Source organism: Carlito syrichta, unplaced genomic scaffold, assembly GCF_000164805.1.
Source record: "Carlito syrichta isolate Samal-C Ts95f unplaced genomic scaffold, Tarsius_syrichta-2.0.1 Scaffold307764, whole genome shotgun sequence".
Lineage (NCBI taxonomy): Eukaryota > Metazoa > Chordata > Mammalia > Primates > Tarsiidae > Carlito > Carlito syrichta.
The window spans coordinates 668,297-680,298 of NW_007251860.1; the positions used below are offsets into that span (position 1 = coordinate 668,297).

At 40.2% G+C, this 12,002-nt stretch overlaps 1 protein-coding gene across 1 annotated transcript in view; it reads right to left on the bottom strand.

Annotated features, from left to right (window-relative positions):
• TMEM27 (transmembrane protein 27) overlaps positions 1-1,304 on the bottom strand; it is a 40,513-nt gene extending 39,209 nt beyond the window's left edge. Inside the window, exons 1-2 of the mRNA XM_008064621.1 lie at positions 995-1,304; positions 622-680 (exon numbers count right to left, since the gene is read on the bottom strand). Of these exons, the coding sequence (XP_008062812.1) occupies positions 622-680; positions 995-1,052 (117 nt within the window). The 5' untranslated portion in view covers positions 1,053-1,304. The remainder of the gene's footprint in view (positions 1-621; positions 681-994) is intronic.
• Between the last annotated feature and the right edge of the window lie 10,698 nt (positions 1,305-12,002).

Here is a 12,002-nt window from a genome sequence, read left to right on the forward strand (position 1 = left end):
ACTCACCTCAGCCTCCCAAAGGCGCGGGATTATAGGCTGAGCCACCGAGCCCGGCTGAGTAGTTCTTAAACATCTATTCCATAAGCATTTATTTCATGTTGTTATTTTGATAACTGAGACTAATGGAAAAAAGTTCAAGTTAGAACTGGAAACATTTTGTGCTATGAAAGACCTCATGTGGGTAGAACCATCCCTTCTTTTCAGTGACCTCATGTGGGTAGAACCATCCCTTCTTTTCAGTGACTAGAAAACTGACACTAACAAAATTCCAATGACCACAAGGCTGAGAAGCAGATCCAATCCAGACCTGATGACTGACTCAGGCCCCTCTGTTTCCCTATGTCAGGTAGAGATGTTCATTTCTTACATTGTTTTATGTGATAGACAACTTCACATATTTTCTAGCATAAACTACAGATTAAATGCTTTAGGCAAACCTACTTTATTAACAGTTTTTATTTTACATTAATCTATCTTTACTCAAAGAAAAGATCAGATTTGAAGTCTTTAGAAATAATTTATTCAAGATTAAGGTAACTATGCAGAGAGGCCCGTTATTAGAGGATTCACAGTGTTATTAGCAAACAAAATTTACAATGAACACTCAGGTGTTCCACTTACTGCTTTATCTCCCAGAGCTGTTCTGATACTAAGTCTCACTTTAAAAGCATTTTCTGCATCTGCCAGAGAGAAAAAAAGAACGTGCAGTAAATGATGATAAGATCAGCTGAAACAAAGCCTCATAAATCCTAAAATGTAATGCAACTCAAATCGACAAAACATAGAACTACAAACTGCCCCAAATACTCCTGAAGGTCAAAGTGAAATCATCTTAGGTTTAACATTTTCTTTCAAATGTATTAAATAGTCCCAGCTCCAACATTCAAGCTACAACACGTCTGCAGATTTAGAAAACTAAAGAGTTATTTCAATTAATGACTTGTCAATCATTTAGAAAACTGTTCATCTATTTTTAAGTTTCAACGCTACATACCTGGTTGACAAAGTTCAGCATGAATAGCAGTCACTAGAAAAAAGAGCAGCCACAACATTCTTTCAGAGTGGAAAACACAGGCAAACTGAGAAAAAAAATCCACCCTGCACTTAAAGCTGCCTTAGCCATTCTGTGACCCGGATTAGAATATCAGAGAAACAAGCGAGCCACCACCTAAAAGGTTTAATGATTAACACCCATCATTTGGGTTAATACTTCCATAAAAACAGCCCGTCTCCTGTCAGTTATTTATAAAAAAATCTGTTTGGAAAACAGATTAGCTGTTTTTTTGCAGACTTTGCCTCAAAAGAATGTTTCCTCTGCTGACTCAAAGTCAAAATCCTCCCCCACCCCTCCTGCAATTGTCTGGCTAAGTGCATGGTAAAAAGAATTAAGTCCTGTCTGTAGGTTTTCTTGGTAAGAACTTCCCCCCTTTCCAGGGCTAAAATACCTGTTTCATAGATAGGCTATCTTAATTTGGGAAACAAACGTGATTCCTTTCTATCTCTGGTAAACAAAACATGCCCTTCTGAGAACAGTTTCCCCTGAATCTCACCACAGCAGGTGAGCATCCCAGGAGAGCTTCCACTTCAAACAAAGGGAATGGATTTGTTCAGCCCTAAGGTCTGGCACTGGTGTAAAAACAACGTTCATTATATAGAGCAGCACTGTCCCACGAAACATTCTGTGATGATGGGAATGTTCTGTATCTGTGCTGTCCAATATGGCAGCCACTAGACATAAGTGGCTATTGAGCACTCCAAATGGGGCTAGTGCTGCTGAGAAACCGAATTTTTTGTTTCAATAGGTACATTGGTCAGGGCAGCAGTATAACAGTAATGAAGAACTCCCTGCTCTGAACTAGGTTCACTGGGTTATTTCTCTAATCCTCTAAACAACCCTTCACAGCTGTTGTTTTATGGTCATCTCACATGGGAGGGAACTGAGGCTCCAGTGTTGAAGTCACTGGCAGCAACGAGAGGAGTAGAATGGGTGTCATTTTGCCAGCTGACCTGCATTTGAACACTGTCTCTACCACACTGAACCGCTCTGCATCTCTGGTCCTCATGGGTCAAAACTAAAATTACAGGAAAACCTCAGAGGTGTCTGAGGAGTAAGATAATGAGTGTAAAGGAATCTTTTCCCTGGAAGGCATTCCACAGATGTCTCCCAGAGGGTCAGTGTTGGGGCTTTCCTCTCTACCATGGTGCCTCTTCATGGATTCAGTCACCAGATTCTGCCTTATTCCTTGAAAGTCATGAGTGGCAGAATTAGATTGGGTGACCCTGATGTTAAATAGAAACATTGGATTTTCAAAGCAACACTGAGGAAAATAACAACAATGACGCTTATGGAGCACTTTGAGAGATATATCATTTCCCTCTCCTAGTACAGGTGGTATTTTGTTTATAGAACCCCTTACTGTTAGCTGAATCCCCCAAGGAAGCATTTTCTCATCTTCTTCGCCTTGGTTGCAAGAATACTAAGTCAGGAAAAGCTGTACTACAGGGATAAGCAACCAAAAGTTTGCCCAGACATTCTAGCAGTTTCACTGTTAGGTGGGATGGAAATTTCCAGAAGGAAAATTAGCTCACTTAACTAATCCCTGAACAAAATGTCAGACTAGATGAAGTCACCTTGGGAAATGTTAGACTAGATAAAGTCATCATTGGAAGGAAAAGTCAATATACATAGAGATAGAGATTATAACAAAGCATTTCATTTGCATCAAGAAACAAAGTCATGTTAGGAACATAGAAATCTGAGTCAGCTTTCCTTTAGTCCTCTGTTTCATAAAAGTGACAAAAAGAAGATGACAATTTCTCCTCTTTTCAGTTATAATTTCTCAATATTTGTTGTCCCATTTAAAAAAACAATAAAAAAAGCAAAAGAAATTCTGTATAGGCAATATAGAGAAGCAAAAAGAGAAAAGTAGAAAATACCCCAAATACCACCAGCATAGATGACCAATGTTAATATATTTTAGTAGCTGGAATTCACCTTCCTTAGTCTTGAATCTTCTTGTATGTTCTTCTGTGATGTTGTTGGTTTGACTCATTGTACTGGTGCTATCAGAACAGAGTGATGTAATGTTGGGAATAGGAAGGACCCTCGTCTTCTTCCTCACTCTAATGGAAAGGCTGCTACTCCACAGAATCTGGTGAGTTGCTTTAAAAAGGGGTATCATGTGATAGACGTGTTCTTTTACTTCTAAATACTAAAATTTATTTTATCAGTAATTGATGTTACATTTTATCTACTGCCTTTTCAGTATCTATTGCTATGACCATAAAATCTTTACCACTTGATGCCTTATATTAATAAATTTATTTACCTTGATTCAGTCCTTAGATAAACCATTTTTAAATTCCTTTTTAGAATTTATTCCTAACATTTACTTAATTATTTAAACTTTTTTATTTTAAAATTTTATTTTTGGCATAGCTGCGGAGAAAAGGTAACACTTCTACACTGTTGGTGGGAATGTAAGCTAGTTTAACCTCTGTAGAAAGCAGTGTGGCAATTTCCCCAAGAACTAAAAATTGAGCTTCCGTACAATCCAGCAATCTGTCTTCTGGGAATATACTCAGAGGAACATAAATCACTCTACCAAAAAGACATCTGCACACATATGTTCATTGTAGCACTATTCACAATAGCAAAATATAGAACCAACCCAGATGCCATTGAAAGTGGACTGGATAAAGAAAATGTACATATACATGATGAAATATTATACAGCCATAAAGAAGAAGAAAATCATGGCCTTCATAGCAACATGCATGCAGCTAGAGAGATTATCATACTAAATGAACCATCACAGAAATAAAGAACGGAATACTGCATGTTCTCATTCATAAGCAGGCCCTGATCACCGGTCACATGAGCACAAGGGTGGGATCAGCAGACGCTGGACACTGCTGGGGTCAATGGCAGGGAAGTGGGATGTCATGACAACACACTGGGTACCAGGTCCACTATCAGGGAGAGAAAGGGCCAGCTAGAAGTCCAAACATCCTGTATGCAATTTACTTATATAGTAAATCCTCACTTGTACTGCACAATTCTAAATAAAAATAAATATAATAAAATGTATCTTTAGTCTGCTGCTGGAATTAATCACTTTTTTCCTCTAGGATTTATTTATTTTTTTTTTTTGAGTTGGGGATCTTACTCTGTCACCCAGGTTGGAGTGCATTGGCATGATCACGACTCACTGCAGCCTTGACCTCCTGGGCTCCGGTGATCCTGCGCCTGGCAGATTTTTTAATTTTGGTAGAGATGAGGTCTCACTATGTTGCCCAGGCTGGTCTCAAACTCCTGGGCTCAAGCAATTCTCTCGCCTCAACCTCCTGGGCTCAGGAGATCCTTTAACCTCAACCTCCCAAGTAGCTGGGACTACAGGCATGAGCCACCACACTTGGTTAATTTTTAAAATTGTTTTTAGTACCTTTCTATGAAACATGTCATTTATGGTATCTATTTGAAGTCAAATTATTGGCAGTGTCTCATATTTGTCATTTGAACTTTTGTCTTTTGACTCACATGACAAGACCTTAAAAAGTCTGTATTTTTAATAATTTCAATTTTGGTAGCTGTTTCTTTTGCTATTGTGAAATACTTTTCTAAGAAATTACTGGAACATGGAAAAATTAAAACTAATTATAATCTGTTTAGAAAATAAGAATGAGATCATCTATATGTCTTATGTACTTCTGCATGTGTTATGTCATGTAGCCAGAACAGTACTCCAAGGAAAATTCATAGCCATAGATATTGTCACTATTCACTGAGAAAGATTAAAATATAAATGAGCCGGCCGGGCTCGGTGGCTCAGCCTGTAATCCCAGCACTTTCGGAGGCCAAGGTAAGAGGATTGCCTGAGCCCGCGGGTTCAAGATCCACCCGGGCAACTTGGCGAGACCTCATCTCTGCAATAAATCAAAAATTAGCCAGGCGTGGTAGCGCGTGCCTGTAGTTCCAGCTACTTGAAAGGCTGAGGCGGAAGGATCGCCGGAGCCCAGCAGGTCGAGGCTGTGGTGGCCGGGAGCGTGCCACTGCACTCCAGTCTGGGCGACAGAGTGAGGCTCCGACTATAAATAAATAAATAAATAAATGAGCCTATTAGCCAACTCAAGAGTTATAAAATAAGAAAACATGACCACAGGAATAAGGACTTAATAAATTTAAATAAGATTGATGAATAAAAAAACAGATAAAATAGAATTATAAATTAGATTTGAGATCTTGTTCTTTGAGTAAACAACAAAAACATGCAAAACTCTGGCAAGTATAATGCAAAATGAGAAAAATTAATATAAATACTAGAAAATATAAAGAGAACATACAATAATGTAGCTATTTTGTGGGAAACATTCTAGAAAGACCATAATACTGGAAAATCTTAACACTTAGAAACACTAATAATGCATGATAGTGCCACTGTACTCCAGTGTTGGTGACAGAGTGAGACCCTGACTCAAAAAAAAAGAAGGTACTAAAAACAAAATCATTGCTAAATAGCTTGATAGAGATCTCAATAAAATAGATGGGAAACAAAACTAAATACTAGGGTTCTAGCCTCTTAACATGCTATCTTCATTATTTTTTTACACTTTCAAAACCTTATACAAATGGAGTGTTTGTCTTGATGTACAAGTTATAAGTAATAGACTTCCAGAGGACTCATATTTGTGTAAATTGCTTCATAAAACTGCTCTTTTCAGCAGTTTCACATATGAGAGCTTAATAACTTATTAGTAACCATGGTAATGACGACAAATAAAACAGTTTCAATCATTCTGAATATGTTACTATTTGCTTCCAAATGTTCAGAGTTTAGAGAGTGTAGATTAAAAGTTCAGATTACTGTTGCTATGAGCCACACAAAAGGGCACCAAGTCTCCTGAGACAGGAAAAAGAAATTGATTTCTCCATATTTTTTTATACTCCACAACACTATTGAGAAGCGGTTTCTGGGCACATAACTATTGATCTACTGCCTGGGGTAAATAAAATATGAGATCACAGGGGAAAAACGCATGTGTGTCATTCTTCTGATTCATGGAAGATGCCTTTTAAAGTTTGTCAGAGTCATAAAAGCATGTGGGGCTATGTAGACTCCACTTCTGTGCAATAAAGCAAGAGGTAGGGAGGGCTGATGTTCCATTTAAATTTGACCCTTATTATTATCCTTCATTATTAGAAACAGCAATTTAGTAAACATATAGCATCTATAATTAGTAAACTGTAAAACCACTTCAAATGTGGCATTACTTTGTATATTTTCATAGGCTGTTGGGAAACATATCTGGCTATGTCATATTAAAATAAATCAAATAAAACTTTTCGTAACTGAACACGGAAACTTTTTCTAAGATGAAAACATTGACCATTGCCTTGCTAAGCTACGGTCTGGCCATGTGTTCTTTGAGCTACAGCCATCATCATGCTTTCCTAAGCTTTGACCCCCTCCCTTACCTTGGGGAGGTGAATCCTCACTTCCTCCTCTCTCTAATTTACTTTCTAAATAAATTATATTTTCTAACTTAAAAAAAAGAAAAACATTGCACTTTTTCAGCTAACATCTTAATGGTTCCACTTGATGATTTTCTAGAACGTATAGAATTTTGAATAAATGGGATCCTTCTGTATTAAATTGGAATAAAATTAATATACTATATAATAAATAACATCAACATTAATTAATACAATGTTTCCAGTATCATTAGGTAACAAAAATAATTTTATTCTCTTTATTTTTTTTTTTGAGTTGGAGTCTCACTCTGTAGCCCAGGCTGGAGTGCAGTGACAGGCTCATGGCCACCACAGCCTTGACCCACTGGCCTCAGGCAATTCTTCTGCCTCAGCCTTCCAAGTAGCTGGAACAGGTGTGTGACACCATGCCCAGCTAATTTTTTGATTTATTGTAGAGATGAGGTCTTGCCAAGTTGCCCAGGCTGGTCTCGAACCCCTGGACTCAGGCAACCCTCTTGCCTTGGCCTCCCAAAGTGCTGGGATTACAGGCTTGAGTCACCGCACCCAGACTCATTTTATTCTCTTTAAATCATCAGTGTTAAGATATAAGGAGAGATAAGATTTTTTTTGTCTGTTGTGGAAAAAGTCTTCTATTTTAACTAAGTGGTTTCAGGTAAGGGTGATTTTGTCCTCTGAAGGACATGTGGCGCCATCTGGAGATTTTTTTATTTTTTATTTATTTATCTTTTTTTTTTTTTAGCTGGAGTCTCACTCTGTCACCCAGACTGGAGTGCAGTGGCCACTCCCAGCCACTGCAGTCTCGACCTGCTGGGCTCCGGCGATCCTTCCGCCTCAGCCTTCCAAGTAGCTGGAAGTACCCCACCCGGCTAATTTTTGACTTATTGTAGAGATGAGGTCTCGCCAAGTTGCCCAGGCGGGTCTCGAACCTGCTGGCTCAGGCAATCCACTCGGCTCAGGCAATCCACTCACCTCAGCCTCCCAAAGCGCTGGGATTATAGGCTGAGCCACCGAGCCTGGCTGATTTTTTTTATTTTTGAGTCAGGGTCTTACTCTGTCACCCAGGCTATAGTGTAGTGGCACAATCACTACTCACTGCAGCTTTGACCTCCTGGACTCAGGCAATCCTTCAGCCTCAGCCTTCTGAGTAGTTGGGACTACAGGCATACACCACCATGCCGGGCTAATTTTTTTATTTTTAATTTTGTAGAGACAAGTTCTCTCTATGTTGCCCAGGCGTGAGCCACTGCACCTAGCTAGAGGTTTTTTTGTCTGTTTGTTTTTGGGTTTTTTTGGTTTTTTGTTTGTTTCGAGATAGGGTCTTACACCATCACCCAGGCTGGAGTGCAGTGGCAGCATTCCCAACTCACTACAGCCTTGACTTCCTGGGTTCAAGTAATCCTCCCACCTTAGCCTCCTCAGCCTTCCCAGCCTCCTCAGCAGCTGGGACTACTGGGACTACAGGTGCCCTCGCCTCCCACGTGGTAGTTTTTTGGGGGGTTTTTTGGTAAGAAATGCGTCTCACTATGTTGCCCAGGCTGGTCTCAAACTCCTGGACTCAAGTGATTCTCCCACCTTGGCCTCCCCAGAGTGCTGGGATTACAGATGTGAGCTACCACGCCCCAGCCTGAAGATATTTTTGGTTGTCAGAAATGGCAGAGGAGAGGAGTGTTACTGGCATCTAGTGGGTAGAGTCCAGGGATGCTGTTAAACACCCTACAAATGTTAAACACACACACACACACACGCACACACACGCACATCATTTAAGTCTATTACTGGTACTACATTTCGCAAAGCCTAAGATAGAATAATCCACACACGGGAGAACAGGGGATATGAAAGAAATGTGTGTGTATAAAAGTAAGCATGCTATAAGATTATAACATCATCTGTGCTATATTCTGAAATTTGTATTAAAATAAGCTCATCCATCTTTTTTAGTAAGATGGCAAATAAGAAATAATCATCTTTTTGATTTTGGGGGCCCTGGGTACATAATGGGCTGCCAGTCTAACAGCCCATGATTAATAAATAAAGGGCACATTGGAAACTCGTTGTCACAGAATGCCCTTCTTGCCTCCCATTGTTCTTCTCCTTGTCATTTACAAAGAAGTCATTCCCACATTGAAATCTTCATTAGCCCTCCAGGACCAATGTCAAAAAAAACTAAACTCTATCCTCTTAAGATCTGAACCCAACTTGGCTTTTCAGATGCATCTACACTGATACTCCCGCCCCCACCTCCTTTGAGCCACTCTATCAGTGAATTCCTAAAAGTCATCTTGTCCTACCTCTGTTATTTGTGTATTTATTTTCACAAGATTTCCTTAGCTTGATTTCTGTGAGCTTTCATGTTTTACCTTTAAATATTTTAGCCATTGTTCCAGGTCTATCTTGAGTATCATCACCTCCTTTGATAAACCTTTCTTTTGCTTTTGTTGTAGAGTTTAGAATCGATTTGTCAAATCCAGTAACTTTCATATGCTTTCTCCAGTGATCCCATAGCTTTTCATTCACATTCGTACATGCAACTATTGCCAACATGATTGACAACAAAATTTTAAGTTCCTGGAGGGCAGGCACTATATTTGGTTCATTTTTACATTTCTCATAACCTAAGAATATAGATAGTCTAAGAAAACTTAATTGGCCGGGCTCGGTGGCTCAGCCTGTGATCCCGCGCTTTGGGAGGCCAAGGTGAGTGGATTGCCTCAGCCTGCAGGTTCGAGACCCGCCTGGGCAACTTGGCGAGACCTCATCTCTGCAATAGAATTTAAAAAATCAGCCAGGTGTGGTAGCACGCGCCTGTAGTTCCAGCTACTTAGAAGGCTGAGGCGGAAGGATCGCTGGAGCCCAGCAGGTCGAGGCTGCGGTGGCCGGTGACAGAGAGAGACTCCAACTTCAAAAAAAGAAAAAAAAGAAAAGAAAACTGAATTGACTAATTTGAACTCAAGTTCTTTCTTTATTCTATTTTATTTTATTTTTTTGAGTCAGAGTCTCAGTCTGTCGCCCAGGTTGAAGTACAGTGGCACACTCACAGTCACTGCAGCCTCGACCTGCTGGGCTCAGGAGATCCTTCCACCACAGCCTTCCAAGTAGCTGGAACTACAGGCATGTGCCACCACACCTGGCTAAATTTTTTAAAAATTATTTATTGTAGAGACAAGCTCTCGCCAAGTTGCCCAGGCTGGTCTTGTACCTCTGAGCTCAGGCAATCCTCTCGCCTCTACCTCCCAAAGTGCTGGGATTACAGGCGTGAGCCACTGCGCCCAGCCTGAACTCAAGTTCTAATAAACTTGAGACTGTGAAACTGAAATACCATGAAGAACACTGCAATTCTTTTTTTTGCATTCCTGGCCCTAGAAAAACAATTTCCAGTGTTTCCACTCCCATACCTTATGCCCTGCTTAAAATGAGAAAATCATATAAAGCTAAGATATTCAAAAAGCTCATCAAATTTTGCAGGTTAATCAATAGCCATAACCATTATGAACTTTGTCTTATTCTTCACAAGTTAACATTTTTTTACTTCAGAGAAAGTTAATCACTACTGCTTGGAAATAAAAATTAATTCAGACAAGCCAAGTGAACATAACCCTGCTAACTTTATATTCCTAAGGTGGGAGTTGAAAGGAGTTTCTTAAACGGGATGTTTGCATATCTGTGTCTCATCTTGTGCATGGAGACCAATACTTTATCATGAGTCCCATGTAGTAAAAGCAAGACTTTCCTGGCATTCCTTCCTAGATATTGAGCTGTTTCTAATATTGCTCAGGTGTAACAGTTTTCTTATGGTTTTGGCCAGTCACGATTTTTTTCTAGACTATAAGGATTGCAGCCATGCTCTATAGAGTAGTATTTTCCATCCTTATTCATCTATTTGGCTGTTGGATGTCACTTACTCACATTTAGCCCTGACTATTGGCAGGCAGTTTCCTTGCCAGCCTCTATAAAGATGAGTGGGTGAGCATTAGGACATGAGTGGGTGGGCATTAGGACACGTAATTTTTAGGTTACATGCTCTCATTTTCATAGCAGAATCTTTACCCTCATTCTTGTTGACATAAAAAGACATATGAATTATTATAATATTATCTCAGAATTTCTACTCCTAAATTTTGGCCACTGATGGCCTTGAACCCTCTACTGTCTGAAATTCATCAAAAATCTTATAAAGAGAAATATTTCTGTTGACTATCTAAAAGATGTGCACAGGAGACCCCTATTACTACAAATTAGAAAGGCCAGGAGCCGGGCTCGGTGGCTCAGCCTGTAATCCCGCGCCTTTGGGAGGCTGAGGTGAGTGGATTGCCCGAGTCCGCGGGTTCGAGACCCACCTGGGCAGCGAGACCTCATCTCTACAATAAATCAAAAAATCAGCCGGGCGTGGTAGCGCGCGCCTGTAATTTCGGCTACTCGGAAGGCTGAGGCGGAAGGATCGCCGGAGCCCAGCAGGTCGAGGCTGCGGTGGCCGGGAGCGGCCACTGCACTCCAGTCTGGGCAACAGAGTGAGACTCCAACTCAAAAAAAAGAAAAAAAAAAGAAAGGCCAGATAGGTTGTTGTTTGCAGCCACATCCTCACCCTTGTACCCGCGACATTGTTTTTTCCTTCTGAGCATAGACTCAGCCACAGAACTCCTCAACTCAGTCAGCTAATGTGAATGAATGAATGAATAATGTGAATGGATGAGAATTGACATGCAAGTTGAAACTTACTTGCCATTCTGGTGAAAGATGATCTAAATAGTACCTTGGATTCAGTCAGACCATTGTGTCAGCTGAACAGGAAAATTTGGATGGTTCATAAAATTGATTTAGTATCCTGTGCTTTGTGGTTGTCTAACAGTTTCCATTGAGAGGATCTGGGTGTAACTCCTCATGACACTTAGTTCCCGTTCAGCTCACAGAATAGTACTGATGAGGAATCAGGAGTTCCCTCAGGGCTAAAAACCAAGAAAAATGATGATTCTCAAAAACAAAATCCTGATTGATTTTTATGAACACTGTAAAACCTTAAAATGATTGTAATTTTGGCTCAAGCCTGTAATCTGAGCACTTTGAAAGGCCCAGGAAGAAGGATTGCTTGATCCCAGGAGTTCAAGGCCAGCCTAGGCAACATAGAGAGAACTCGTCTCTACAAAAAATTTAAAAATTAGCCAGGTGTGGTGGCATGCACCTGTAGTCCCAGCTACTTGGGAGGCTGAAGTGGAAGGATTTGCCTGAACCCTGGAGGTAGAGGCTGTGGTGAGCCATGATTGTGCCACTGCACTACAGCCTGGGCAACAGAGACCCCGACTCAAAAACCAAAGTATTATTTCCTCTTTTCTAAGGCCATTTGGAAGTTTAACATCAAACCCCTTGCCCACCTTCAACAACAAAAAAGTATGGTGTCCATACCTGAGTGGTCATTTTATCATTGACTACATTATTTATTCTCCTTTTGTGAATTTCCTCTTTGGTTCCTTAAAGTGTAACTACTTCTTTAACATAGTGTTGTCTATATTTTGGT